General features: G+C 45.2%; 1 protein-coding gene across 1 annotated transcript in view; it reads right to left on the reverse strand.

The window, feature by feature from the left end:
• The window catches only part of slc24a3 (solute carrier family 24 member 3), a 369,032-nt gene extending 346,970 nt beyond the window's left edge, over window positions 1-22,062 (reverse strand). Inside the window, exon 1 of the mRNA XM_078556574.1 lies at window positions 21,475-22,062. Coding sequence (XP_078412700.1) covers window positions 21,475-21,631 — 157 coding nt within the window. The 5' untranslated portion in view covers window positions 21,632-22,062. The remainder of the gene's footprint in view (window positions 1-21,474) is intronic.
• Between the last annotated feature and the right edge of the window lie 5,868 nt (window positions 22,063-27,930).

The following is a 27,930-nucleotide window of genomic DNA, read 5'->3' on the forward strand; positions in this document are numbered from 1 at the left end:
GGAAGGTCCTGTGGTTAAATTCACCAGGCCCTCTCAGTTCCAGGAATTTCCTCTCACAAGCATTCGCTCTTCTGTTCTTTCTCCTTAATATTGGGGCCAAGGCATCGCATGCACAGGCTGGTGGAATATTGGTAAACCTACCATCAAGAAAACGCCACTGTTGCTCCTCATTTCTTCCTCCCCTTTACCGGGTGTAAATGCTCACTTCATAGCACTTCAGCTATCAAGAAGATACAGTTGCCGTCACTGCCTCCATCTACTAGTGCTGGACCCAACCTGCTCAAAAGAGCGTCTCTGCACAGTTGTGCCTCAGGAAAACAATGGCCCTCACCCAGAAGCCTAACCGAGCCATTGACATATTGTGCCAATAAGATGAGGCCCAGCATCCATTGTACTGGGACTTGCCTCTTTTCAGGTTGAATGTGGGTTGTGTTCAGCGAAACCAAATTGAAAAGGAAAGGCAGCCATCGCCTTGGTAACGACAATCGGGCTGTACCTTGTTGCCTGTATTTAAAGCGACTTCACAAGCAATATAGCTGAGCATGTATTCGCAATCAGGTCAAAGACTTCTCACTCCACTGTTGGACACTTTGTCAGGAAGCAGTGTATGTCAGTGTATGTCCTTCTTTATCTTCAATGAGCCATAAAGCTAACCCCTAGTGACTCTGCCGAGCCCCACTGAGATATTCACCGAAGTCAGAATGACCCAGATTGAAATTATGATCCCTCAAGGATTATCCTGAGGCCTCCTCCAATCCCCTTGAATTAAATCTTCCCAAGAGATGGCTGCATGGCACTGTGGGCCTGGACTTTAACTTGGGAGGGGGAGGGAGTGGGTGGAAGCCTTTTTTGAGGTCGGAAAACCTGGATGTATGAGTTTCCAGGAAAGCATTTCTGGCTCTGATTGCCAGGAGTGTTCCTCACTGGGAACGCCTGATCACTTGGGAGGTGTTGTCTGACAGTGGTTGTGGGGGGAGGGAGAGGTCGTTCAATGGTGAGAGACACTGAGTAGCCGAAACTTGGGTGGAGAGTCTATTGGGTAGCTTGTTGGGCCTGGAGGAAGCACCATTGCTCCTCTTGGCCCACAAGCAGTGCTGTAAACACATTTACCCCAGGAATTCAGCCCTTCTCACCTCCTTGTACCTGCCGGGTCTCCCAAGGCCAACGTGAATTAAAAGTAGAATGACTGTTAAGTTGAAGGCAAGCTGCCTCATAGCGATATTTAAATAATCAACCCACCTCCTGCGAGCAAACTGCTCACCTGCGTCGCGTCCCATCTCGGTCAAAATCGGAAGTTGTCAGGTTCAAGGTGGGTTCAGTTTCTGTGTCAGATTTTTTGAACTTGTAACCTCTGACCCAGCCTTGACCCTTCCATTTTTGGGAGTTAAGATTCAGGAGCCCATGGTTCTTAGCACATCTGTTATTAGATCCAAGATATCTGCACTCCTCCAATTCTGACCTCTTGTAAGTCTTCGATTTTAATCGTTCCATCATTGGTGGCTTGCCATGAGCTGCCTAGGCCCTAACCTCTGGAATCCCCTCCCTAACCCTCTAATTCTCCCTTTAAAACATTCCTTAAAATCGACCTCTCTGAATAAAATTTTGGTCAGCTGTCCTAATAGCTCCTTAAGTCAACTGATTACACTCCCATTGGGATGCTTTACTATGTTAAAGGTGCTATATAAATGAAAGTTGCTGGAAGTACAAAGGAAAGGATAAATTGGGAAAGAGAAGAGGAATTTCTTGTCGCTACCACCCCAAATGGTGCTCTACAGCATCTCCAAGAAGCTGACTTAAGATTGGTACTAAAGGGCTCTCCCAAATCGCTTCAGGCATCACCCGGTGTAATACTTAATTATTGGGGTATGAAAGTCCAGATATAATTCAAGGTCTGTGTTGAAATCAGGAAGACTGAAGCCATTGTTTTCGGTGCCTGTTTCAAACTCTAGTTTCCTAGCAACAGACTTCAGCCCTCTTGTTGGGAACAGTCTTGAGAGTAAACCAGGCCATTTGCAACCTTAGTGTCACAGTCGATCCTGAGATGAGCTTCTGACCTCACATTCATGTTATCACTAAGACCGCCTATTTCCACCTCCATAACATTGCCCAACTTCGCCCCTGCCTCAGCTCATCTGCTGCTGACACCCTTGCTCATGGCTTTGTTACCGCTAGACCTGACTATTGCAAGGCAATCCTGGGTGATCTCCTGCAGTCTATCCTCCATAAACTTGAAGTCATCCTAAACTCTGCTCCCACTGTCTTAAGTTGCACCAAGTCGAGTTTGCCAATTTGGGCTCATTGACCTACATTGGCATTCGGTCAAGGAACCTCTCGATTTTAAGATTCTCATCCTCGTTTTCAAATCCTTCCATGGCTTCGCACTCCGCCCCTCCACAACCCCCACCCTCATTCCTGCTATCTCTGTAATCTCTTCCAGCCCCACAACCCTCTAAGATATCTGTGCTCCGCTAATTCTGGCCTCTTGTGCATCCCAGATTTTAGTCGTTCCAGCACTGGTGCTGTGCCTTCATGGTCCCCAATCTCTGGAATTCCCTCCGTACGCCTCTCCACCTCGCTTTCCTCCTTTAAGGCATCTCTTAAAAGCTATCATTTTGATCAAGTTTTTGGTCACCTGGTCCATTATCTTCTCATGTGGCTCGGTGTCATATTTTATTTTATAATGCTCCTGTGTAGCGCCGTGGGACATTTTATTATGTTAAAGGCGCTACATAAATACAAGTTATTGTTGCTTAGCTCTCAACTACAAGGACTTGGTTGTTATAACTGGACCAGCAACCCTGGACAAGGGACTGAAAAGACAAACAGGCAGCACTCCCACTCATCACCGCCACCCAACTATGTACTGGAGCATGCACGTTTGGGTTGGGTTAGGTCTTCTCTACAGTCGTTGATAGTCATTGTCTATATGAAGAATAGACACTTGGGGCAAAGTACTGAACGGCAGCCAACATCTGAAAAACCTCAGCCCGGCAGAAGCCAAGGCCTCCGCGTGAGGACGAGAGAGAAATAGGAGTAAAAATCAAATTAAAAACCTGGGAGCATGTTGTCACCCTCGATTGTGAAATAACCTGGGACATGGGAGGAGTTGGTGATGGTGGGGGTGGGGAGGAATGGTGTTGAGGGGGAAACCCTCAAGGAAGGGACTATCTAATAAAATTACCACAGCCTGAAGTCTAACTTCACCGGCGGGAGACTTCAGTTATCCAATGTATATCTAAAACTCGGAGACAGGATGGAATTGCAACATAGAACGCTGGCCTTTCGCTTCTGCCACATTCAGTTAGAATTCCATGTCTCCTGTGCTTGTTTAAAGTCACAGTCTCAACCTAGGCCCACTCTACAAAAAAGGCATCTTCACACCGGTGATTCTCCGAAACCACCCAGATTTGCAGCATTAAATCGTGTTCCCTTATCACAGCAACAGAATTGCAGAACCTAAGAACTGAGCCTCTGATCCTGTCACCGAGCTAAGGGAACAGGATTTGATTGTCGATCTCCCTGTTTCCAAAGGGAACAAATGCCAGAATTCAACCTATTAATTTTTTTTGAAAAAAAAAGCGGTTACCATGGAGACTTCATCAAATTAGCGCGATGACACTATCGCCTGCTAGTCGGAAGATTCGGGGTTGAAGCCCAGGTCTGGACAATCTAGGCTAAAACTCAAGTGAAGTGCTGTATCGTCGAAGGTGCCATGTTTCAGATGAGGCACAAAGGTGCCTGTAAAAAGAGTCCACAGCAGAAGAATGCCCAGTTTCACAGCCAGCGTTTACCGCAAGCTGTGAAGTGCTTTGTAACTGCCAGAGGATGTGAAAGGTGACATTTAAATGCAAGTACATTCTTTCTTTGTAGGAAACATATATTGGATCACTCATTCTAATCACTGCTTTCTACACACCCAACTTTTATTTCAGTAAATCATTTATTGGCATAAACAGCGTGTGTTCGGCCTTCGGTATTATATCCGCTGACTTGGATGGAAATAATAATTGGGAGAGGAAGAGCGCTGAGTCAGTATAAACTCAGGATCTACCCCAATGTCAGGACCCACATTAACTTTCTCTGTAGACACAGATACACATTTATGTATAACAAAAATCCTTTCTGCTTATTCACCAATCAAACCAATTGTAACCCATTACTGCCATTTTGTCTAATTGGCAATTACCAGGCCACAACATTCCTCAGGAGAATTTCCCGAATGCTTTTCAGCCTCAGCAGTTATCTTTCTCACACACTCTCAGAGCTATCCATCCCACACTGTTGTTACAATCTTCATAGCTTGTGTTCAATAATTGGGTACAGTGATATTAAAGTGAGTATTGTATAATAATGGGAAGAATGATGAATTGCTGAGTGTCTAGTTATACCGTATACTGGATATACATTTTTTTTAGTCAAGTTGTCAGAATTATATTCACAGAGTTGCCAATAATGCAGGATTGAGTTGCAGCACAGCCTCCGCTATCAAAGCTTTTGCTCTGCTAAGGATTTTGCTTTGGCAAATGACAGAAAATACTCTAAGTTTACGGCTGTGGTGATTCAAGGTGTTTACACATTTGAGGCACCGGGCAAAGGGAGTGGATCAGAGACTGAGCAGGAACAGGGCTTTGAGCTGGAGCAGAGAGTTGCAGGTTGCTAAGGAGGAGGGGCCATGGAGGTATTTTGAAACAAGGTTGAGGGTTTTGAAATCCATGCACTGGGGAGAACAGGAGGTGATGCTGACTGAGGTGATGAGACAGGACGTAGGCAGTGGCGTCTGTTTTTAATTTTTGTGCTCATTGACGTGAGGGACATTAGTGATGGAGAATTTTTTTTCTCCATTTCAGGTACACACTGTCCACTCTCCCAGCTCAGGTATAGTAGAGTCAGGTGCAGAGTAAAGCTCTCGCTATAGTGCCAGAATTGGCTGAGTCGGTAGCACCCTTGACTCGGAGGAGAAGGCTTCAACCTTGCTGTGCACTTTACCACATAAATCTAGCCTGATGCTTCACTGCAATACAGGGAGAATGCTACATTGCCAGAGGTGTCATTTGGAAGAGATGCTCAGCTGTAGCCTCATCTACTTGCTTAGATGGACGTGAAACATTGCATGACTGTCAGAAAGGAGGAGGAGGTGGTTTTGCTTGGTGTTCTGACCAACATCTCACTTACAACCAGCATCACCAACAGCAGCAGATTTAATGGTCATTCATTCACTTACTGATGGTGGGGCTCACTGTGGGTAAACTGGCTGCCATGTTAGATTGTATAACAATAACGACTGTGCATCACAAAGTCATCCATCGGATTTGAGGATAAGCTAAGGCACGATAAATAGTTCATTCATTTTGACCACTCTGCCTCAGCAAGATCTTCCCCCAGAGAGACAGCTTTTCAATTTCCCACAACAGTCACTCTGTGGTTACTGAGTGCAATTGCTGATCTGAACTAAATTCAAGAAAGCTCTTTCCCCTGTTAACCCACAGCCACTAGCAATTGGACCAAATCAGCCCTCACAAATCTCTCAAAGATTCCTTACAGCCTACAGACAAAGAGACTGTCGTTTTATTAATTCGGCTCCCAAAGGTAAAATGATTCCACCATCTCTTTGACACGTTTCGTTAAACGTATTTTAATTATTTTAAAAATAAAATAAATTATTTGTATCAATTCTAATCCGTCAACAATGGAACATCTCCACTGATTTGTTCCTCATAGGGTTAACATGCTAACAACTGGGAGACTGTCACTGACGGCCGGGACCTCTGGAGGCTGACTGCTTGGAAGGGCATTGGAAGAGGTGAGCAGATATGAGAAGCTCAGCTGGCTGAGAAGAGGGCCCAGTGAAAACAGAGGCCAGCAAATGCTGCCCAATGTCTTCCTCTTCTACAAATGTGACAGAGGCTGCCACGGCAGAGTGGGGCTCCTGAGCCACAGCAGGCGATGCTTAGCACAGAAAATGCTGGAAGAACTCAGCAGGTCTGGGAGCATCTGCGGAGAGAGAAACAGAGTTGACGCTTTGATTCTAATATGACTGTTCTTCAGAACATTCTGATGAAGTGTCACGAACGTTAACTCTTTCCCTCTCCACAGATGCTGCCAGATCTGCTGAGTTTTTCCAGCATTTTCTGCTAATATTTCAGATTTCCAGCATCTGCAGCGTTTTGCTTTTATTTGATGCTTAACACAGAATTGGACACCATGGCGCAAACTATGGTCTTGTGAGATGGAAGACAGCCAAGAAAGATTAACACAAAGTAATAGGGCACTTTCCAATGTGTTTGGCAGGTATGTGTTGGTTAAGTGCATTACACTGCTGTCATGCATAATGGGATCTAGGTAAGTATGAACACCTATGTAAAACCAAGCCACATTGTACATAAAGCATGACTAGGTGCCTTCAGCTTTTCACATCATGCAGTTCCATCAGTAGTGGGCTTCTGAGTGCTACTGAGGTGCCACTGGCAACAGGGGAGGAAAAGCAGCATAAAAATAAATACCAAGTGACTCAGGCCATTGCAGTGTTTGTAATTTATGAAGTATAGTAACTGGCTGTAAAATGGAGTAACAGAAAGGGAGATATAGGCTATTCCGAGAAGCTCAGCAGCACCCCAGCTACCGTTAGAAGCCACAGTCAACTGTGCATCGATGTTTGCAGTGGGCGCTCGTATTTTGTAACTAAATAGATACCATCAGATATCAAATGACACCACCCCATGCCCCCACCACCCACCCTCAATAGCTGGTTTGCTTACAATGGGACTTCCAGGAAGTATATGGCACTGAAAAATGCCGATATCCCGGCTGTCAATTCAATCTTTGCCGCACTTGGGTCAACACTTTGGTCCCTTTGCAAATTGACATCGGACCTCAGTTAAATCCTTTTCAAATTCCGGGCAGAGACCAAGCAAGCTCATGAGTTTCAGAGCTGCGACACCCTTCTAATCATTTTGCTTTTAAAATCTTCCCTTTGCTCTACCTTTAATACACACTAACCATTCCGTTGGTGTTACGCATTTAGCCTGCCCGGTTTTTGTTGTGCTATGTGATGCAAGGGGTGTTATGACATAGTTCTTATCAGCGAGGGTTCAAAAGTCTTTGTAAATGAGCTCGATGTTACTATCAGCAATGCTATTGTACACATGCTTAGCACATTCGTATTAAATTCCTCTCTCTGCTGCACCAACAGAGGCGTTGACCAGCTGTACAATAACGTCATAGTAATTGTTTCCGGGTTGTGTCTTATTTTTGTGCAAACGTACTAGTAAGTAAGGCCAGGGTCGTACAATACATATTTTGCACAACATGCTTTTCAAGACTGCAAAAAAAAAAACAATCAGGAAATAGAACAGGAAGTGCAATTGAATGTGGGGCAAGCACACAGCAGTGTTCAAGTGTAAAAAGCTACATACCATTGTAGTAAGAGAATTGGAAATAACAGTGGTAGGCCATACAGCCCATTGGTGCCTGCTCTCCTATTCAATACGATCTTGGCTGATCTTCAGCTTCAACTCCATTTCCCTCCCGTTTCTCCTCGATTTCCCATAGTAATTCCAGCTGGAATGTTATCCATTCTTACCGCCCACCTCGATGAGCATTGGCCTCAGTATTCGGGAGCCTTCAGGTCACCCCTAGTAAGGGGCAGGCTTCCCGTGAGAGGGTGATTATATCCTTGCCTTGAGCTGTCCCCAGGGGTCACCACTTGGGGCCCTGGCAGTGCAGCCAAGCTTGAAAGAGGTTTGGGTACATTCTGCCGCCAACTGTTCAGCTCCCATTTGCGACTCATGTTTGGCAACCACCATCCTATCAGTCAACTTCCAAATTGATTAAGGCCCAGTGGTGCTGGCATGGTTTCACTCTCCCACTGGCTGTCAACAGTCCCGTTGCATGGATAGAAAACAATTGGAACGTGGCAGAGTGTGCTAAAAAATCAAAAGCAACGTTTATGACATTTAGGTGGCTGATTATCAAGTGCAAACTTATCAAATCACAGGAGGATGTTCAGTACTCTAAGAGTACTCAAGGTCATGTCATGTGCAGACTTGGAAATGGAACAGGATAAAATTTGGAGGAAGTCAGAAGAAGTCGTAACTAACCCTTCGGGCACCAGAGCACATTTCCAGCTCTTAAAATCGCCAGCTCTACCATAATAAAGCCGTGAAAGCATAAACTCCACCAATCTCGAGTGATCGGAGGTGATCTAGTAGCAAACGTTGCCTTTTTTTTGATCATTTGCTCTTTGAGCTCTGACCCACTCCCTCCTACCCTACCCTCTACCATCTCTCCAAGTGGCAACACAGACATGGCGGGTGGAGAGGGGGGGATGGGAGGGATACAGTGAAAAGCAGGAGATGGAGGTCAAGCAGAAAACTACCCCTTCGTCACTAAGGCAATGCTCTATTAGTGACTACACAATTCCAGTCTGGCTGCCACAGTTCCTGACGTAATCTTGGATTGTTCTTGGCTTCTGTGCTCAAAACAAAACCTGTAGTTTTCCTTTCTGTTCAAAGATGCATTGGCCTCGAAAGTTTCTGGGAGGATAGGGGCAAGGCCAAAAGCATCCAAAGAACGCAGCAAGGCTTTGGACACGGGGCTCCTCTTGAGCTTAATGGCAGGACCTCATCATTTTCTCCCCCCTGATTCCCTCCCTCCAGCTGTTGGCCGGATTGGCAGACTGCCTGGTGGCCTGGAGGGAAAACCAGCGCCAGGAGGCAAGGAACTGGGTCCCCGGCAATCCCGGCTGTGGGAAGGGAGGGAAAGCCAGTGACTGAGCAAGGGGAGACGCAACAATCAACAGGGAAGAGGCTGAGAACTTCTTTGACGAGCTAGGGGGAGCACTCTTGCTCTTCCTGACCTATAAGGAGTGACAGAAAAAGTCACCCTGTGGAGACAGCTGTTCCCGCTTTCCTTTATTTGCCGAGGTTTCTGTCCCCTGGAAACATGCGCAGCAGCAAATTTTAAATTAGGCTCCCAATTGTACTCTGGGAGCTTGAATTAAACATGTTAGTAAATTGTCCCAGATCCCCACAAACACTCAAATATCGGCTGCCATTAAAAAAAAAGGTGATGGCCATGCAGTGTTCCCCGCAAAACTTGCTGGGCCAGATTTTGCAGTAGAAATAATGGTGAGACTAACTGGCTCACTGTTATTAACATGTAACCAGCATGGCAACTTCCAGCAGGGGCTCATATGCATTTAATTGTGTGAATCAAGATGTTGCTGTCCAAGATGCACTGCTCCTCTAGAAGCTGCACTCAAATGCTCAAATGGCATCTTACTGAGAGACTCACCACTGAAATACATGGAATGGGGTAAAGTTGCTGCGTCTACCTGATCGATACTACTGCAAACTCAGCAAAGAAAGTTAGAACTTGTGCGTTTCAGTGTAAATACATTTTTAACCGTGTGGTAAGTCTTAATTACAGCCAAACAAACTCTCTGGCCGTGAAATTAACAAGTGTGGAGTCTCATTTTTTTCAGATTTCAATTGCTGTTGGAGCTTTCAAAAAATGATTTTGTTTTACTTTTATCTTTTTCAACTCTCCCTCTGAATTTCTTTTCCCCTCTTTATTTGCCTTTTGGTATATGATTTGATGTTGAATTCATTATTCTAACTGACGCATCCTGATTCAGAATCTGTGCTGCTCATTAATGATTCTTCAATCTAATAGGTCAAGGGGATACACAGTTGCTTGCCCTGTTAACATCAGTTCTCAGCTCTCAGATAGAGGCCATGGCAATTTTTGGCTCTGAAATTTACAGAGAAGTTCTGATGCTGGCATTGTTTGTACGCCACTAAGTGTGAGGCTAGACTGACTGTTCTTGCTATTCCATTGGCATTTAGCATGTGCTTTCTTACATGAAACTAATTTTATTGAATCCCGGGTTAACGGTGAGAGAATAACATATAAAGGACGTCACCACAAACAAGGCTGCGCTCAGTAACAAATAATCACTGCAATTTTTATATCCTTAAAAAGTTGGAGGCACTTCCTGTCTGCTCTTCCTGTACAATTGCATGACTGCAGGACATCGCTTGGCACAGAATGCCTGCTGCTGTGAAACAGTAATTGAGCTTCCAAATGTAATTGACTGTGTGAAGCAGCTCGAGACATTTCAATGAGATTGAGTACCATGGGCGTGTAAGCTTTATTACTAATACTATTACAATAGTCCCATAAGAAGTCAAATTCCAATAATAGTTTAAAGTCTGCTTCAAAGCTTATATGATGCAAATAACACATTGGACAAACTTTGATAGCATACAATTTCCCACCCATTAAGATCTCCTAGCAATCTTGTATATTCACACAAAGCCACAAATATCAGAAGCAACAAAAAATGCATTATATGCCCCTTGTAAAATTCCAAGGACAATGTATTACAATAGACAGATTATGGTAGATATTCTAGGGCATTAAAACACCGACAATATTTTTTACTACCCTCTCATTTACACCATGAAATTTACGCAATACACTCAGTGAAAAGAGGTTTTAAGACAAAAGAACTCTCAACTTCCTGCTTGTATTTTGTTGGACTGGAGTAAATGTCACTTTAGTGATCAGTTCCTTTTTAGCTCATGCTTTGTGCACCTACTGGAGACATTGACAAAAACAGGAGAGGACCAAACAAAAGGCAGCACTCCGATCAACAAAATGCTCGTGGGTGAACCTGGATTACAACATTGCCAATAATTTAGTCTAAAGTTTTGGCAATGTAACTAAACCCTGTGACAGATGTAAACCGGGCTGCTGACTTGCCAGCACCCACTTTACACTGTTGCAAACTTGTTAAGATCTAACCCAATTCCTTTAAAGGCGAGTTTGACAACACTGATCGATCAGGGAGTCAAACTTGAGTGTTTTAACAGTGCATTGTGAGGCATGAGGTGCGTAACCTATTTAATATCCCAAGTTACTAGGTTATTTGTACCAGGAACGTTGCTCACGTTAAAAAGGCGCATTACCCCAAATGCACTATTTGTGTGGGGCAGAACCAAAAAGCAGGAAGAAGCCTCAAGATCAAATACTCATCTACACCGAGTTCAGCCAGTGCACTGTCCTGAGACTGGGCATTGGCTATGAAGAGGTGGAATTAGTTCAAGTTCCTCCTTATTACTAAATGACCCTATTGGAAAGTGGCATGTTTGACTATCAGCTGAAGACCATATCAGGTTTGGCTCCAATGGTTACTCTCACTGAATAACCTCACTGGGTGGACTTTCCGCTATAGGCGTCTTCAGGTAGTTGCACCTGAAATTGCACTGGTTAGATTACAAGTCAAGTATTCAATAAAATTCATTTGCATAATCACAAACATAAAATCTTCAATGATCCAGTGTAATTCGACAGTGTATTAGCATGAATTATTTCTTCTATTATTTTTTTGAGTAAAGGGTATTCCTAGATGTAATTAAGGGTGGTAAACTGCTGCAGTTTTATTAATGCAGCGGAAGGTGGATTTAATCATTTTCAAGCCTCCAAGCACACCCATTAATATACTTTTTTTTCTAGGGGCTGGTTGTTTATGTCAACTACTTGCTCAAATAGCTCTCTCTGTCCTCTACCTGCGAGTAACCTGACTTATGAATCCTGAAAATGACTTAGAAAAACTATACCAAACATTTTAATAATTTATTGGTGCGCTCGCTAGTCGCTTTCTTGTTAAGACTTTTTTTTTTGCGGTCAGGAAAACTTTTAAGGTACCTCGACATGACAATGAGTGGAATTTGAAGAGCTTTCCCCAACTGGTACAGCTGGCGGAAGCGAGCGATATTGGCCTGGCCAGTTTTCTGAATGGGGTCCAATTCGAACGTATTGAATCTTGGAACCAACGTCAATGATTTCAGGAAGTGGTTTTGGGCAGAACGCGCATTTAAAATGAAAACCGAGAATGCTTGGAAATGCTCAGCAGGTCTGGCAGCATCCGTGGAGAGGAGAACAGGGTTAACATTTCAGGTCTGTGATCTTTCATCATTGATTCTCTCAGTATCTCCAGCATTTTCACTTCCTATTTCAGGTTTCTGGCATCTGCAGTATTTTGCTTTTTACTTTCACATTTAAAACACTTTGACCTGTTGTGCATCTTTGATCGATTCTACCTGGCTTGCACTGATGCGGCCAGCAGGAACAAGTAGGCATTTGCCCCTGTATCTTTTTTCTGATTTATTCTTGGGATGTGGGCATGGATACAACTGAGTGGCTTGCACAGACCACATCAGAGGGCAGTTAAGAGTCAACCACATTGGTGTGGGACTGGAGTCACATAAAGGTCAGAGTATTTGAGGATGGCAGATTTCCTTCCTTCCAGTTGGGGTTTTATGACCATCCCACAGCCTCGTGGTTACTTATTTAAATTTCCGGTCTTTAAAAGCCTAAATTCAAATTCTCACAGCGCCGTTGATGGGATTTGAAATCACCCGCTCTGGGTTACTAGTGCAGCAACTTAATGGCTGCACTGCCTCCCATCAACAACCTGGGCTCGGACAAGAGAAGTGGTCATTGGAACTGTGCCACAGGATGAGCCCCCTGCTTTCAGGAAGGAGAGAGTTAAAGAGAAAAAGCACCAGGACATTCTGAAAGCTACGTTAAATTATTGACCAATGAGCATCACTGACAATGAGGCATGTCGAAGCCTGTCAATCAAAACAAAACAAAAAGTCATGTCAATCCTGAGTGTTCTAAGATGGAGAGAAAGAGAGATAGAATGAGAAATAAGTGTTCTAAGAGTTATGTTAGATTATGAGTTGGGCTCACAATGTGATGCACTTTCCCGTGCTAGACGTTACTTATGTTAATACACAAGACCCTGTTATTTGCAGACAGGACATGTAAACATGTTGCACCTGTTTCGACTGAACAAAATAGGCAACAGCCATTCTCTGGTTCATTCTCCAGGGCAATTCCCCAGACCAGAGTCTGTTGTATGATGTTGTGTGTGCCTGCATGCCATTGTGATGTAAAGGTGCTCAGCAGAGCAGGGGTTAATGTGGAACTGGAGAATAGCCCTGCCCATGGTATGATGTGTAGAGTCACATGGTAATACATGCAGAAGTAGCCTACCTGCATGGCAGCAGCAACAGCATGCATGACAGTAACCTGGGGTTTGTACATAGTTAAAGATTAACAATAAACAGTTCATGTTTAAAATACAAGTTTCAAGATTTTGTCAGTGAGAGACACCACAACTGGCATCAGAACACAATATGGTGATCAGTGGTGATAATACAACAGTCAGCTTACCTGGTTTGAACTTAAACAAAATTTGGCACTTAACTGTCAGTCATCAGTCAGCTGGTGCATTCTCCAAGGCAACACTTCTACCAATCAGAATCCACTTGCCAACCAATTAACACACTCTTCTCATGAAGTATAAATTGTTGTTCCTTTTACATTTGGTATTCTTGCGAATGTCCTGATGAGTGCAAGATGAAAAGCTTCGACATGTCTCTCTTCTTTCAGTGATACTCAAGTTCTACACTACCAAACAACTACTGTTCATTGCTTCAGTTTTACAAAGTTAATGCCCAGTTTAACCATTAGGTGTAACTGCACATTCAAACCAAGCCAGCAGGACAGCATTCGAGTTGGAGGCAAGAGTGCAGTCATCAACAACGCTTAATCAATTATTGAACAAATGGATTGCACCAGGAAAGGAATATACTGTGGGTGGACCTACACCACATGGACTGCAGCAGTTCAAGAAGGTGTCTCACCTCCACCTTCTCAAGGGCAATTAGGGATGGGAAATATAAAGTGCTGGCCTAACCAGCGATGTCCACATCCAGTGAAAAGAATAATTTAAAAAATACACTGTCTTTGCTTTTACAGAAAAAATATGAGTGGTCTCTGCCTTTGCTGATACCCTTCCCACAGCAACCACTGATAGCAAGGGACAGGTCTCGACACAAAAGGGTCTTTTTTTTTTAAACATAGTGCGTGCATTTGAGGATCGTATACTTGTGCCAGGATGTGTATTCGCAGGATGACATTAAGAGTAGTAATGTGAATCACCAGCACATTTTTAATTTGTTACTGATATTCAGAAACCAGTATGGGATGAAAGAAATATTTAAAATAGACGAGTACTCATTTTAGAGAACTTTTCTACCCGGTGATCAAGTGTTTTTGCTTTCCATCTCTGCCAAGTCTATAGTACATTAACAAAATGATCAGTAATTACAGACTGATACATTTGTTCTTTCTTATATATCCATATGGTTCAGCATGGTTCAACTAAGCATTCAACCCATGTCAAACAGGGGTAAATTAATTATTTTTAAATAATTAATTATGTTACTAATTATTTTAAAATAATGACAAAATGTATAAACGGAGGAAATAAGGAACTAGGGGCTGGGTTTTTGGGGGCCTGAGTTGGGCTGAAATGGGGATGGGCAGCCTGCTTGCCAATCTGCCAACTTGGTTCCCAATAGTAGCAACGTTCATGAGGGTGTGTGGGGGGGTTGATTGGCGGACAGGCCTGCCCACCTCGATCAAATGGCCAATTACGTTAAGGAGCTCATCCTCTGCGCTGTTGTAGTTCTCACGGAGGTGGGGAGCCTCCAGCAAGAACAGCTCAACGGAGGTGGGCACAGGGTCGGCTGTGAGCTTACGTGAGAAGATGCAGTTCCGAATGGCACTGAAGGGGCTGAGCATGACAGGGGACTCCTCCCCCATTACATAAAAATTCCTCAAGTAGAAAGAACTCGCCACCAGCCCGCCCTGTCCTGTGTTCCAGGCCTCCGACTGCCCTCTGAGACGTGGGAAATGTTAACTTTGCCAACGTTTGTCCTGAAACAAAGCAGTCATAACGTAGGCCGATGTTGCCCGCTGGTCACTAATCGGTCAGCCCAGCCGAACTGACAGGTCGCCTCTGCAAAAATCACAAAAAGCTTCATCTTTCCTTCGAGGGCAGGTCCGCAACCTGGAATTAAACCCTCCCAAGCCCCACCTCCTTTGGGAAAATCCGGTTATCTACAAGTCCGCCCGTTTTAACAGGAAGCATCCACTCACACAAAGGGCAGCTGAAACCTGGAACTCGCATCCAAAGCTGTGGGCTTTGGGCCAATTGAATTTTCCAGGCTGAGATCACTAGGTTTTTGTTGGGCACAGTTATCAAGGGGAACAATGGCAGCCACATGGAGGTGAGGTACAGGTCAGCCATGATCTAATAATTGTCGGGCAGTTGAACAGCTTCAAGGCCACTGAATGGCCTAATCCTGTCCCCATGCAAATCAGTCCAGGTCGATGAGTCGGGCGAGTAGGCAGATAAGGGATGTTTGTTTTGGAGGGAATTCAAAAGCTTCGTGGTTCAAAGCGTAAGCAGATCAGGAACCTACATTGCGTGGAAGAAGTTTCTCAGCAGTGTGTCACTCGATTGACCTTTCCTATCTGCAGCGTTTGAGGCCATTTTAGGAGAGCCGGTGCTGTAGAAGAGCTCTGCTTATCTTTCCTTTTAATATTTAGTTTATCTAGAAATCTGAATTCTGCAGATTAGTCACTTCCATCATTTATAGGCAACTTCCGTTGTGACAGTCCATGAAAAACAGTTCCATATCGGAGTCCTGTCAATTATCAAGCGGCGTAAGAATGCCATTTGAAGAAGGGTTTATTAACACTTTGTGTGTCATCTTAACTAATGTGCTTGAAATAATTTGCTGTGCCTCACTGCATCTATGACTCGTTTATAAATTAATCTATTACTTTATTACTCTATCATCTGTTACTATTACTCTACACAGTCTTGCGAGGTGGTTTTCATCTTCCAGAGGACATGGTGCACATCCCATCTGACCTGGTGCACTATAACATAACTATGGGCTCACTGTTAATCCCACAGTATGTGACTGTTTGCTGTACAGACAAAAACCGACATTCTAATCTGTTTCTGGAAATCTCCTTTTTTGCTGCAAATGCAAAGCAAAAATGTGGAGAGAAACCCTGGGCTGTTAACAATTTGCTTTTGGTGACCATTGATGGGGCCTGAGTTGAAGGCCAGGAGCCTTCAACTGCACCACTGAACTTGCACTTAAATAGCACTTCATCGCATCTCTCAAAATATGTTCCATTGCAGTGTACGTACAATTAGTTGCTCTGAAATGCACTGACTGTTAGGCGGGCAAAATGGGGAAGTGCACAGCAAGGTCCCACAGGTAATAAAATGAAAAGGTCAACCTGACCAAATTCCTCCCTCAACCAACGGTAACACAAATATGATGCATTTCCCAGCGTGTAGTGGCGCATTGCAAGTCTAACTTCGTTCCGGTAATGTTGGTTAATGAAGAACTATCAGCCAGGGCTCTAGGAGGATTCCTTGTGCTCCTTTTGGGACCTGAACCACCAACATTAGCTGATGCGCCTAGTGTTTAACATCAACATCCGGGAAAGCACACGTGACAGAAACAAATCATTCGCATATTTGGTGGACCATGTTATTCACTTCTTTCTTCTCTGTAATTGTACACAGGGGGTTAAAAGCCAGGTTCAATCACACAGCTTGTTTGGATACACATTATGCCCAGATGGAGACATTATGGGCAGAACTTGCTGGAAAAATGACGGCATGTGAATGATGCAATCAGTTATCAACATTCAAAACTTTCCCATTCTGTCTTTTTCTCTCTTTCTCCTCATCCAATTGCTGTTTCCCTCTCTTTGTCTCTTTCTGTACCTGATTTGACTTTAATTCACTCTTCTTCTCTGTTGTTTCCCTGTTCCTTTGTCAATCCTCAAACTTCATTGGTTAAGGAGATTAACTGGCGGTCCCACCATTCCCTGAGGCCCCGGATGCCCTATTGCTCTTGTTGTGCTGTCATCAGTTCACACATGCAGCAAGCTACAGCGTGGAAACGTTTCAAGTTGAAAGATGCAGGAAAAAGCCTAACTAACGGCGTGCACCATGAGATGGCCCACTGGCCAAGCAGCTGAGACTGAGACATTCAACTCCTCTGCAACCGCGCTGCAGGTTTCACCCAATCAGATGTTTGATTAGCAATTCTATTTAAGAGACACATATTTAAATTTCCTTCCTCTAGGTCAAATTTTGAAAAGTAATTTTGCAGCAGGTCTTGTTCCGAATCGAGTCATCCACCTGGTACCATCAGCACAAGACCACAAATATGACAGAGCCCCCCCACCGCCCAATCAGGTAGAGTTAACCATAAAGGACCCCGTGTCTGGTCCAGTTCATATTGCAGTTGAGTATGGCGGGTGCAAATGTGGTTATTTCCTATCTTCTGAGGAGGAATTGTTAAGCCTACAGGACAATAAATCTAACATGTGATTGCTTCTCTTCGCATATCCACTTACTGCTTAAGTACATTTGACAGTTTACAGCCTAAGCCATAGTCTAATGGCATGTTTATTCCATCACATTCAGAAGCCATAGGAAACCACGTGAAGGCACATCATGTAAGCAGTAACCTGAAATCCAGGTCAAGACAGACTGTGATCCATGGGGAACAAGGGATCGCAAACAGGAATGGTAAGAGATGCTAAGCCCAAGAGCGCATCAGAGACAAAGCCCCAAAGCATAACATGCATCTGCAGCACACAATCATTATAGCATGGCGTGTAGATTATGTGCTTGTTTCCTCGAGTCAGGTTGGAAGGGGTGGTTGAAATGCAATCCTTTCTGACACAAGGACTAGAATGCTATCAATTGAACCAAGCTGACACAGGAGCTCTGCCTGGAAGGGCAAAGGAAGGAGGAGAACCTCTCATTAGGTACCTGTGAGAAGGGTGGGTGGCTTCTTGTGATGTACCTGATCCAGCGCCCTGCAGTTCCCTTTGTTATGCATTGCAGAGGCTTGGTAGAAACCTGCGTACACACTGGGAACTTGACTTAAGTCACTAATCTCATGGAATCATTGGAGGGGAGCACAGGGCACCTCCACAATCTCCACCCAAACAAAATGCTGCCCAAAGTATACCTCAACTCACTCATGCTCAGAGTTCAATCTGACTGTCAGGTGAGTGTTGGTGGAAATGGAAGTACAAGGGGTATTCTCATCCTACTTCCTGCCCTTCTCAATAACGGCTTTGGAGGCCGCTAAGGACACTTCTGGTCTCAGCATCGCTCTAGATGCTGCCCTTGCCCACAATGCCTCTTGTTGGTGAAGCAAGGAAGCCCCACAACATGCAGACACAACCAGCTTTTGGCACTGGCTATAGGAGGTGCATCAGCCTTGATGGAACCAAACTACCCTCTAGAAATGCTTAAGCCAAAATCAGTCAGAGGAACCAGTCCAGGGGCCCATTGTTATGCTGGGAATTCACCAGGACTGTGAGCCAGTGCCCCTCCCCCAGTGACCTAAATCCTCAACAGCCAACCAAGTGGTTTCCCTGCCTCACATTGACAACAACGTTTACAACCTGCATGAGCACCAGCAACGCCACATCCCGTGAATGAATTAATAAAAAAGAACTCAGCTACGATGTACCCCGTACATTCAAGCTGTTTATTTCATACATCAGCACTGCACTCCCAGCTCAGTGGGATCATTGCGAACCCCACTAACCAAGTCTTTTAAATGCAGCCTCCACACTAGTAGCTGTGTACTCTGTTGCAGTTTAAATGCTCTAAAGTGCAAACAGGGTAAAAGATTCAGGAGGGAATTTTAAAGAAGACCCGGCAAATTGAGGAATGAGAAGGTGGGGGTGGACTTGTCCGAGCTGGAGGTAAACAAATCAAATTGGAACAACCATACACATTTTATCAGAGGGAAAATGCAACAAGGGAATGGCTGAATCATTACTTGGCCAGCTAAGTTCTTGTGTCAATACATAATAGAGTTTTTAAAATAAGAATTGTATGGGATAAACAGCCTCCTTGCTTGTAGGCAAGGTTTGAATAACCTAGGAGTGACAGTCACTTACGAGAGGATTAGTTGCTTACTCAGCTGTTCAGTACTGAGCTTCCTACAGAATGCAATTCCACTGTTTGACCATCAATTATCACTTTTGGCTGTAAAATGGCTCAAAAATTTTAATATTTCTCGTACAATTGTAATCTGAATGAACAAATTGCTTCATTAACTATAGGTTTCCACAATATGTAGCATGCAATGCTTGCTTTCTTAACCCTCAAGGTTCCCACCAGCACAGGTACTCACTATATCAGTGAGGTGAGGGTTACATTATCAACAAACTGAATACCAATGAATGTTAGAAAATATACAGCATGTGAATTCAATGATTATAATATGCAGGAAACACCAAGTCCCCCTCCAAGCCACATGCCATCCTGACTTGGAAATATATCGCCGTTCCTTCACTGTCACTGGGTCAAGACCCTGGAACTCCCTTCCTAACAGCACTGTGGGTGTACCTGCACCACATGGACTGCAGCGGTTCAAGGAGGCAGCTCACCACCACCTTCTCAAGGGCAATTAAGGATGGGCAACAAATGCTGGCATTTCCAGTGACGCCCACATCCCGTGAATGAATTTTTAAAAACTGAATTCCATTAGGAAGCGCTTTGTGCATTCAGGCTGTACCTTTTATAAATCAATATTGCAATCCTAGCTCACTGGGATGAATCAACTTGATAGAGATAGAGAGAGAGAGAGAGAGAGAGAGTGTATGTGTGTCAGGTCTAAAATCATTGCGATCGCCACAAACCTGGTCTTTTAAGGACAAAGTGCAGCCTGCACAACGATAACTGTATATTCTGTTGCATTGCAGAATGAAAAGGAGCGTAGGGCACAGCCTCATTTAAAAGAACCAGATGAGATATGAGGATTACCTGGGGAGAAGCCTAACCCTGCAGGATGAGTTTTGTAAGAACATTCTAATCTTAACTAAAGGGACCTCTTGCCCGATGAGGTGCATAGTTCCAGGACTCCCACACCTATTAAAATGGTGCTCAACAATTCACAGTTCTACCCGACAGGAGATGGCCATCATCCTTAGCAGCCGGAATATTCTGTCGAACCAGCACTGTACAGCTACAACACCAGTATTATGTGAAAGTTATTTAGATAAGATCACTTCTTATCATTGTAAACATACTACTCTATTACGTGTATCATAGCTACAACCCCCAAAAGCTGCTTTCAACTGATTGCGTTCAGCACAAGTGAATGTGTGCTCTGGCAAAAGCCAATAGCTCAATATCCTACACAAAGAAAATTGAAGACAAATTTCATTTCCAAGCAGATATGGAGAAATGGAAGGGCAATAATGGATCCATAGGAAGGAGTCACAAGGTTGTAATTCAGCCGAGTATCTTGGAGTGAAAACAGAGTGCTCCATTTGAGCATTAGGTTACCGTCTGCATCACACAACCTCATGGTTTTAGTTCTATCAAAGGGTAAAACCTCACATGGGTCGCCCAGCAGTAAGGCCTGGTCTGGCAAACAATTGCATTGTTAACACAGTCCTAAAAGTGGCCACCAGAACATCAGGATTCTGGCTAAAAATCAGGGGCAGGAAAAGGCCATTTGGCCCATTAATGTTCTGACGCTCCAATTCTACCTCACTGTGCCTCCAGCAACCCATGCTTTTGCCCAATTCTGCCTAGCAGGCCATCTGAAACAAGATAATGTCTTTTAATAATACTCCTGGTTCCATTTGACTTGCTTTGTCATTTCAATTTTAATCATATTATTAATTTTGCTGCCGATAACTATGGTCACACTCTGGTTCCCCGTGCAGTTTAAATTTATACGCAGCATTATCCCATCCCTTAGGAATACCTGGAAGCATTTCACACACACAGGGAATCACCTTTTCCTTTGAAGTACTGTGATGGTTGTTCATGTGCAACGCGTAGAGAAAAATACAAATGTTTATCAAAGCAGAGAGAAGGGATCTATAAAGCATTTTTCTTTTTTGACCAGGCACCTCATTAAGATTGGGCACGGGCACTCTTACCAATGGATTGGAGGCAGGAACAGGATCACAGTCGATGCCCCTCAGATGTTGCAGTCACACAAGAGCTCATGTAGCTAACCTGGGAACATCAGCCCCAACAGTCAGCGCTACAAGAGCTCCACTGTTCTCAATTTTGGGGGGACGGTGGGGGATCTGATAATGCAGAAACCCTACAACCGGCAGTTCCTGTTAATGAGCTCCCTTGTCACAATGTTATTACTAAATAATGACAAAGGGAAAAAAAACAGTGTGCTTCATTTAGCTAATACTGTGGTTTAAATACTCCTGGAATATTTTCATCCCATCTCATAAGTAGCTTTTTAACCCATTAAGAGTTAGCAGTTTTATTTTTTGGGGGGGGAGGGGGTACAGGTTATCTCGTTTCATGAAAGTTGCTTAATCTTGAATGGGCTTTAAGATGATTCCACCTGCATCAACGACCCCCCCGCCCCCGGGCACATTGATACTTGCTTTGTAGAAAGGATCAAGGGAAGGGAGGGGGGGGGGGGACACTGCACTTCCACCGACCCCATCAATGCTGACCTCAAACCCACTTCATTTCAACACTGGTCAACCCCACAGTCAGTCCCTTACCTGCCTTCTCGACCAGGCTGGAGATGCACAGCAGCACCAGCAACACTCCGCCGAGCCAGCAGACCTGCCACCAAAACAAATCCCGTCTTTTCCGGCGCCCTTTGGTGCTCCTGGGGTTCAGCATCAGCTGGAAGGGGCGATGTCGAGGAGTCTCCATCGCCCTGCGAGCGCTGGCTGCGAGTGAGTCTGGCACAGCCCGGGGAGAAGCGCAACTTCAGCGGAGGAGCCGAGAGAGGGGGAGAGGGGGAGAGGGGAGGAAGAGTGGGGGTATGAGGGGGGAAGGGGGGTGGGAAAAGGGGGAGGGGGGGGATTTTTCCCCCCTTTCAGTCCATTAGATGCCCCAGAGGAGAGGAGATGGGGGGTAAAGTGGAGACTCTGGCTGCTGCTGCTGCTGCTCTGTTCTGATCCATGAACAGGGAGAAGAGAGGGACAGACAGAGAGAGGAGAGGGAGGAGAGGTGCAGACAGAGAGAGAGCGAGAGGAGAGGGGGAGAGTGTAAGCTGCAACTCACACACACACACACACACACACGAGTCTCCAGCTCCTGATGTCTGGAGCCCCAGAGCCGTGTTTGATGGCTTTAGACAGACTGGCGAAGGGGAGGGGACGGAGATTCAGGATTTGGGCGTCCAGTGCGCCCTCTTCGGGCTCGAATCACCAACACAAGGCATTGGCTTGGGCAGCTTTCCTTTGCCCCCATCTCTATTTTAACCCAGCCCCATTTGGGTGGGAAATCCACGGGATGGTGTAGGAATGCTGGTTTTACACTGAGCACAATGGCTGGGATTTAATGGGGTCCTCAGGAGTAGGTTGGCCAAGTGGGGGAGAAAAACACCAGGAAAGACTGGTGAGGAGTGCCAGAGTGCCCATCACCTTGCCGACACTGAGGGTTGCCAACCCTGATTGAATATATTCCTGGAGGTTTCGTCACATGACTTGCCCCCACGCTCCAGCCATTAGTCAGCCAACACATCTCACTGCCTTCCTACACCAATTGGAAAGCAAAATGACTCATCGCAAACGTACGATCATACGAATTAGGAGGAGCAGGCCACTCGGCCCTTCGAGCCTGCTCCACCATTGATTTGACCTGAAAGTAACCTCAACTCCACATTCCTGCCTACCCCCAATAACCTTTCACCCCACACCCCGTTAATCAAGAATCTATCGAAGAATCTGCCTTAAATATATTCAAAGACTCTGCTTCCATCGCCTTTCGAGGAAGAGAGTTCCAAAGACTCAAAACCCTCTGAGAAAAAAATTCGCCTCATCTCTGTTTAAAAATAAGGAGTCGCTCATTTAAGACAGTGACCCCTAGTTCTAGAATATTCCACAAGAGGAAACATCCTCTCTACATCCACCCTGTCAAAATCCCTCAGGACCTTCACGGTTTCAATTAAGTCGCCTCTTACTTTTCTAAATTCCAGTGGATACAAGCCCGACCTGTCTAGCTTTTCCTCATAAGACAACCCGCCCATTCCTGGTATTAGTCTTGTAAACATCCTCTGAATTGCTTCTAACGCATTTGTGTCTTTAAATAAGGAGACCAGTACTGTACACAGTACTCCAGATGTGGTCTCACCAAAACCTTGTATAACTACAACCTACTTACTTTTGTACAATGATTTTGTACTGATGCACAACCTACTTACTTTTGTATTCAATTCCCCTCGCAATAAATGATAACATTCTATTAGCTTTCCTAATTACCTGCTGTACCTACATACTGACCTTTTGTGATTCATACACTAGGACGCCCAGATCTCTCTGAACTTCAGAGCTCTGCAATCTCTCACCATTTAGATAATATGCTTCTTTTTTATTCTTCCCAGGCAAGGCTTATCACACAGCTGACCACAGGTGAGGTGGGGTTGCCTATGGCTTTATTGGCCACCCCAACAATATTCAGCCCAGAATTCATCTCCATTTGGGTGGCTATACACTTGCAGTGGAGTACATTGGAGGCTAAATTAAATAGTTTCCAAAAACAGGGTGGGGGTGGGGGGGAATTACAATGGGGGCAGCTCACCAATTTTGTGCTGTCTCTTGATTTGAATGATCCAGCCAGCATTATCAGTACATTTGATTGGCTGGATGTATCAACTGGGCCAAATATTGTCAGTGAATTGCACCAGTTAAAGCTAACTTGCAGCTCTTAAAGGTGAGGTGCATTAGTCCTGGAATAGGTGCTGGCAGTTGTGCAGGAAGAGAATCAGGCCTGGGAAACACTGAACAGCGGCACAGCATGGGAGAGAGGGTGTCCCAAAGTTTTCAGACTCTCCACTGGAGGCAGATGAGGGGAGAGATGTCCTGTACCCTCCAGACATACACACAAAGGACATTGGAAGCAGATAGCCAAAATGCCAGGAGTCAATCTGCAGGACCTGGATGCAGTGCCATAGGAAGTTCAATGACCTTACACGAGTGGTCAAGGTCAGTGTGTGCATTTCAAAGCCATATCCGACCAACTGCACTACAAGCCTCACACACTGCTCAATACATCACACCCCCATCACCCACCTAAAAACAATCAATCAGGACTCATGCCTGATATTTACATACTTCACACATTTAGTCCTGCAGCCAAACCTCACATCCACATCTCACAGCATGCACACACTGCCAGCTATTTAAACACGACAGCCACATCAGCCAAACAGGCTGCACAACATTAACTGACACACTTCCCTCACTCTTGCAGGACAAGATACAGCACAACTGGAGGCAGTCGGTGATAGCCAGAGAGGAGAGACATTCCTGCGAGTTTCAATCCTCGTGGAGGAGATAGTGGTGGCCATTGCTGAGGCCATGGCCAGGAGTGGGACGGAAACCATCGAAGATGATGGGACCCTGCTATGATTCCAGCTGGTGTTATTCGTGGACAAGTCAGATCCGAGGGTGGGACCTGGCTGGATAGATGCAAACTTTTATTTTTTTATGAAACACGGAGGGCGGCTACTGAGCAGAGTCACAGGAGTCAGCTGATGAACTTTTAACAAAAGTATAAAACATTTATTAAACAAGGAAATATTACACTACTCGTTCATCCCAAATATACCTTTACAGATATATACAATACATAAAGATAATGCAAGTTACAAAACCTATCTAATACTCTAATGTTCACAGTAAGTATACAGTCCATGTAAACTAATAGGCGAATTGTGGTCAGACACACCATCCTCCAAAGCCAAGTTTCTATGGATTTCTCATCAACCCTCCAGAGACCTATCACACCATGAGCCAACCAGCCTCACTGAAACCCTGTCTCCCACACGAGGGCTTCCAATCTCCACGTTTGAAGTACGTGCTTTGCAATTCTCTCCCAAATGATGCTTCCACTTGGACATCTCCAACAGGGATCCACCTCCAAGGTTTCAACCCCTCTTTCCAAGGTTCCTTTCTCCTGGATCTCTACATGCATTCAAGTTTCACCTTCCACACGCACACTCAGATACTTGGCTGTGCCAAACAACACCACTGTTCCAAAGGCCCTTAGTAAGAAGTCACCAACCTTTCGGCTGTCTCCTCAGATCTTCTGGCTTCTTGCAAACCTACTTCATTCCACATCTGCTCCCTGCAGCTCTGTCTCTTTAATTTGGAGCCTTTCCCTCTGCTCCTTACTTTCAATTCCACTGAACAGGACCTGTCTCCACTTTCTGTCCTTGTTCCTTGACTTAACTGTTGTCCTGGGACCCCTTTCTGTCACTCCTTGGTTTTGGGACTGTTTTTCCCTGGTTTGAGAAGTCTGCTCCCTGCAGCTCCCACTTTGCCTCTTCTGGCACTTTCTGAAGAATGGCACTCCTCTCTGGAGATTTGGAAGATCACTTGATTTTCTTTTAGCGCCTGTTTCGTTTTCTTCCATTTCTCTTCTTTTGCGCAAGTGCAGGCCTGGCTTTAAATCTAAAACAAAAACAAAGATAAAGGACAGAATGTGAATGTGCGCAGGCACGTTTAGCAGCCTGAAGACGTGAACATGCCCTGACTGTACAGCCAGTTGCCGGCCGGTTCACGTGCAGAAACCCCAGGGTTACATAAAGAACAACCCGTGCATGTGTGGCCTTTTCAGGTTCGCAGCTTCCCAAATCTCCATTTTAAAAACCATTACTTTTCTTTTCCTTAGGGTTCGTCACAACCCCCATACCTAATCCATCTTCTCGCATCCCACTTCCCCTCATCCCACACTTCCTTCTGGTTTACAAGCTTGAGGCGGTGTAAGCATGCAGCTCTTACTTGCCCCGTCTCCCACCGCCACCCTCCCCGACCTTGTGCCTTTTTCCCTTTCAGAGACTCAAAGGGCCGAACCTTGCCTGGCAGTGGAGGAACACCAAGAAGGAAGCGATGATGAGGACACAGCTTCTTCACGTGATTTCACACTCTTAGCCACCAGTTCAGCTACTGACCTTCAACGACAGCAGGCTGAGCTGCCTCTGCGGCGCTCAAGAGGTGTCTCAGGGGATAGATTAGAGTTGGGATCACACTGACACAGGGCACGAGTGGTCTGCAGCTGGGGCGAGGGGGCAAAGATGGCGCAGGTGCCAGCTCACTGGAGGGTGAGGTGGCACAGATTGTGCTTCAGGGGATGCAGATGAGGCTTACAGAAGAGCACGGATGCTTGACACAGTAGGACGCCTGCCAAAGGTCCTGCAGCCGATGTCAAGGAGGCTGCAGGAATCCAGTGCAAACTTTGCACAAGGCTTTGTACAGAACTTGGAGCCCCTTCTGTCTAGCATTGAAGCGGTGACCAACTCTTCACACATGTGTGGACCCAACTATAGCACACGTCTGATGGCCAATGTCCCACCTTGCATTGCAGCACAAGCAGAAGCCCACCCAACCTCTCAGAGGAAGATCAGGCAGCTGCCATCAAAGGCTATGGATTAGAGCGTGTGACAGGGCCTGCAGCAGTTCAGCAATTTGTACTCCCAGTGATTAACAGGATTACCTAGGGAGTGGCGGCGGCTCTGCGGAGCATAAACCTGCTGTCCTCTCTCGTCCTCCCACCCCCGCCACTCAGGCAGTGCCCTTGCTGCTGTCGGTCAGTCAGCCAGCCCAGACTGCTGCCCTCCATGTTTGGTGCAGTTCAGAGCCGGGCCCAGAGCTGCTCGAGGGGGCCCTGCAAGACCATCTGCAGTTTCTTGCCCAAAAAGTCAGCAACTTTCCACTGATGATACTGCAGCTACCGGGGTGACACGAGGACAGGAAAAGGCACACAGAAAACAAGCACTAAGGGAATGCACGAGGGTGATTTGTTGACATTTTTATTGCATGTCATGCCATGATATCATTTAAACATTTGGAATGGTTTAGAATGTTTATTTTATAGTGGCTTTTCTTTTTGCATTCTGGCTAAGTGCAAGGGGAGACCTGGCATTGTGGTAATGTTGCTGGACTAAGTAATCTAAAGACTGAGGCTAACACCCTGGGGGTATGGGTTCAAATCCCACCATGGCAGCTGGTGGAATTTAAATTCAATTAACAAACATGGAAATGAATGCTAGCCTCAGTAATGGTGACCATGACAACTATCATCAATTGCCATAAAAACCCATCTGGTTCACTAATGCCCTTTAGGGAAGGAAATCTGCCATCCTTACCTGGTCTGGCCTACATGTGACTTCAGGCCTACAGCAATGTGGTTAACTCTTAACAGCCCTCTGAAATGGCCAAACAAATCACTCAGCTCCAGGGCAATTAGGGATGGGCAACAAATGCTGGGTTGGCGGGGGGTGGGGTGGTGATGTCCTTCCTGCTGCTGAACATGTGATCAGCTAGGGTTAGGAGAAGGCATTGGCTTGACATTCATCTCCAAAGTGACATTGCTGGTATTATATTAATGTATCACGTTGATCTGCCTGCTCTGCAGCCATTCACTGAACACTTGCTGACGCCCTAACCAATATGGCGTGTGGCAAGATTTGCCCCGAAAGTTTGTGCGTGTGCCAGTTTGGAACTCTAAGGGCACTTGGAGTGCTCAAAGAAACGGGTGCTAATGAGCACAATTTCTCACGGAGTGATTTTTAACCTGCTTCTGCTGATACCATACTACTCGACAGGGTATAGAATCATAGAAGGAGAAGGAAACCATTTGTTGCAAAGTTGTTGTCTTGGTTAGCATCTAATCTCAGTGCAAGATTCCCAGACCCCATCACCACCACCTTCTTCATGCTTCAAACACAGGTAACTTCAACTGTGCACAAAACACTGAGGTGACCGGAAATCTGTACAAGTGCTGGCTTTGTAAAGCTTGTATGAATTTTCCATGCTTTCTGCAAATCCTCTTCCAAATCTAGAAAGGCTTGTATAAATCTTTTCCTGAAAACAGGTCCTTCCACATCGGCATTGATGGGATTGACTTATTTGGCGTTCTTTGACTTCGAAATGATCCACAGTACACTGAGATCAGTGATGAATCGAGCTTCAATTGATTGCATTGCGCTAAAATTAATGTTGATC

The sequence above is a fragment of the Cetorhinus maximus genome, chromosome 14, assembly GCF_964194155.1.
Source record: "Cetorhinus maximus chromosome 14, sCetMax3.hap1.1, whole genome shotgun sequence".
NCBI lineage: Eukaryota > Metazoa > Chordata > Chondrichthyes > Lamniformes > Cetorhinidae > Cetorhinus > Cetorhinus maximus.